A 547-nucleotide genomic window follows, 5' to 3' on the forward strand; every position below is an offset into this window, starting at 1 on the left:
ACCGCTATCGCGATGGGATGTTGCATCGTGCGGCCGGCAGTGGACATGTGGAGGCCGTGAGGTGGCTGCTTGATGCCGGAGCGGCGGTGGATATGAAAGGTGAGTACCAGTGGACTGCCTTACTTAGAGCAGCAGCAGGAGGTCACACCGCTGTGGCCACCTTACTGCTGGACCGCGGGGCCGATATCAATGCTAAGGGTAGTGATGGCTGCACACCGCTAATAGCAGCATCTTACCGTGGCCACTTGGACCTGGTGCAGCTGCTCCTCGACCGCGGGGCCGATATCAATGCTAAGAGTAGTGATGGACGGACTGCCTTAGGGTACGCTAATTGGATGAAGCACATAGCAGTAGCAGCCTGCCTGAGGGCGAGGGGCGGGGTCCAGTGATATCCTGCAGCCTGGTCCTCTGCTGTGACAGTGGGTTCAGGACACAGCAGGACTTTATCCTGCCTTATCACTGTGGTAGTTTGTTTTTAGTTTAATATAGAAGCAGTTTTATAATGTTTTATCAACTTGTTAAAAATAAATCTTCAAAATGAGAAAGA

General features: G+C 52.7%; 1 protein-coding gene across 1 annotated transcript; it reads left to right on the top strand.

Moving 5' to 3' along the window:
- The first annotated feature begins 17 nt into the window (after window positions 1-17).
- LOC136796254 (fibronectin type 3 and ankyrin repeat domains protein 1-like) lies at window positions 18-389 on the top strand. The gene has a single exon (XM_067049409.1). It carries the CDS (start codon window positions 18-20, stop codon window positions 387-389), a length of 372 nt encoding a protein of 123 aa, XP_066905510.1.
- The last annotated feature ends 158 nt before the right edge of the window (window positions 390-547 follow it).

The sequence above is a fragment of the Halyomorpha halys genome, unplaced genomic scaffold (assembly GCF_000696795.3).
Source record: "Halyomorpha halys isolate HHAL.00 unplaced genomic scaffold, Hhal_1.1 Scaffold2737.1, whole genome shotgun sequence".
NCBI lineage: Eukaryota > Metazoa > Arthropoda > Insecta > Hemiptera > Pentatomidae > Halyomorpha > Halyomorpha halys.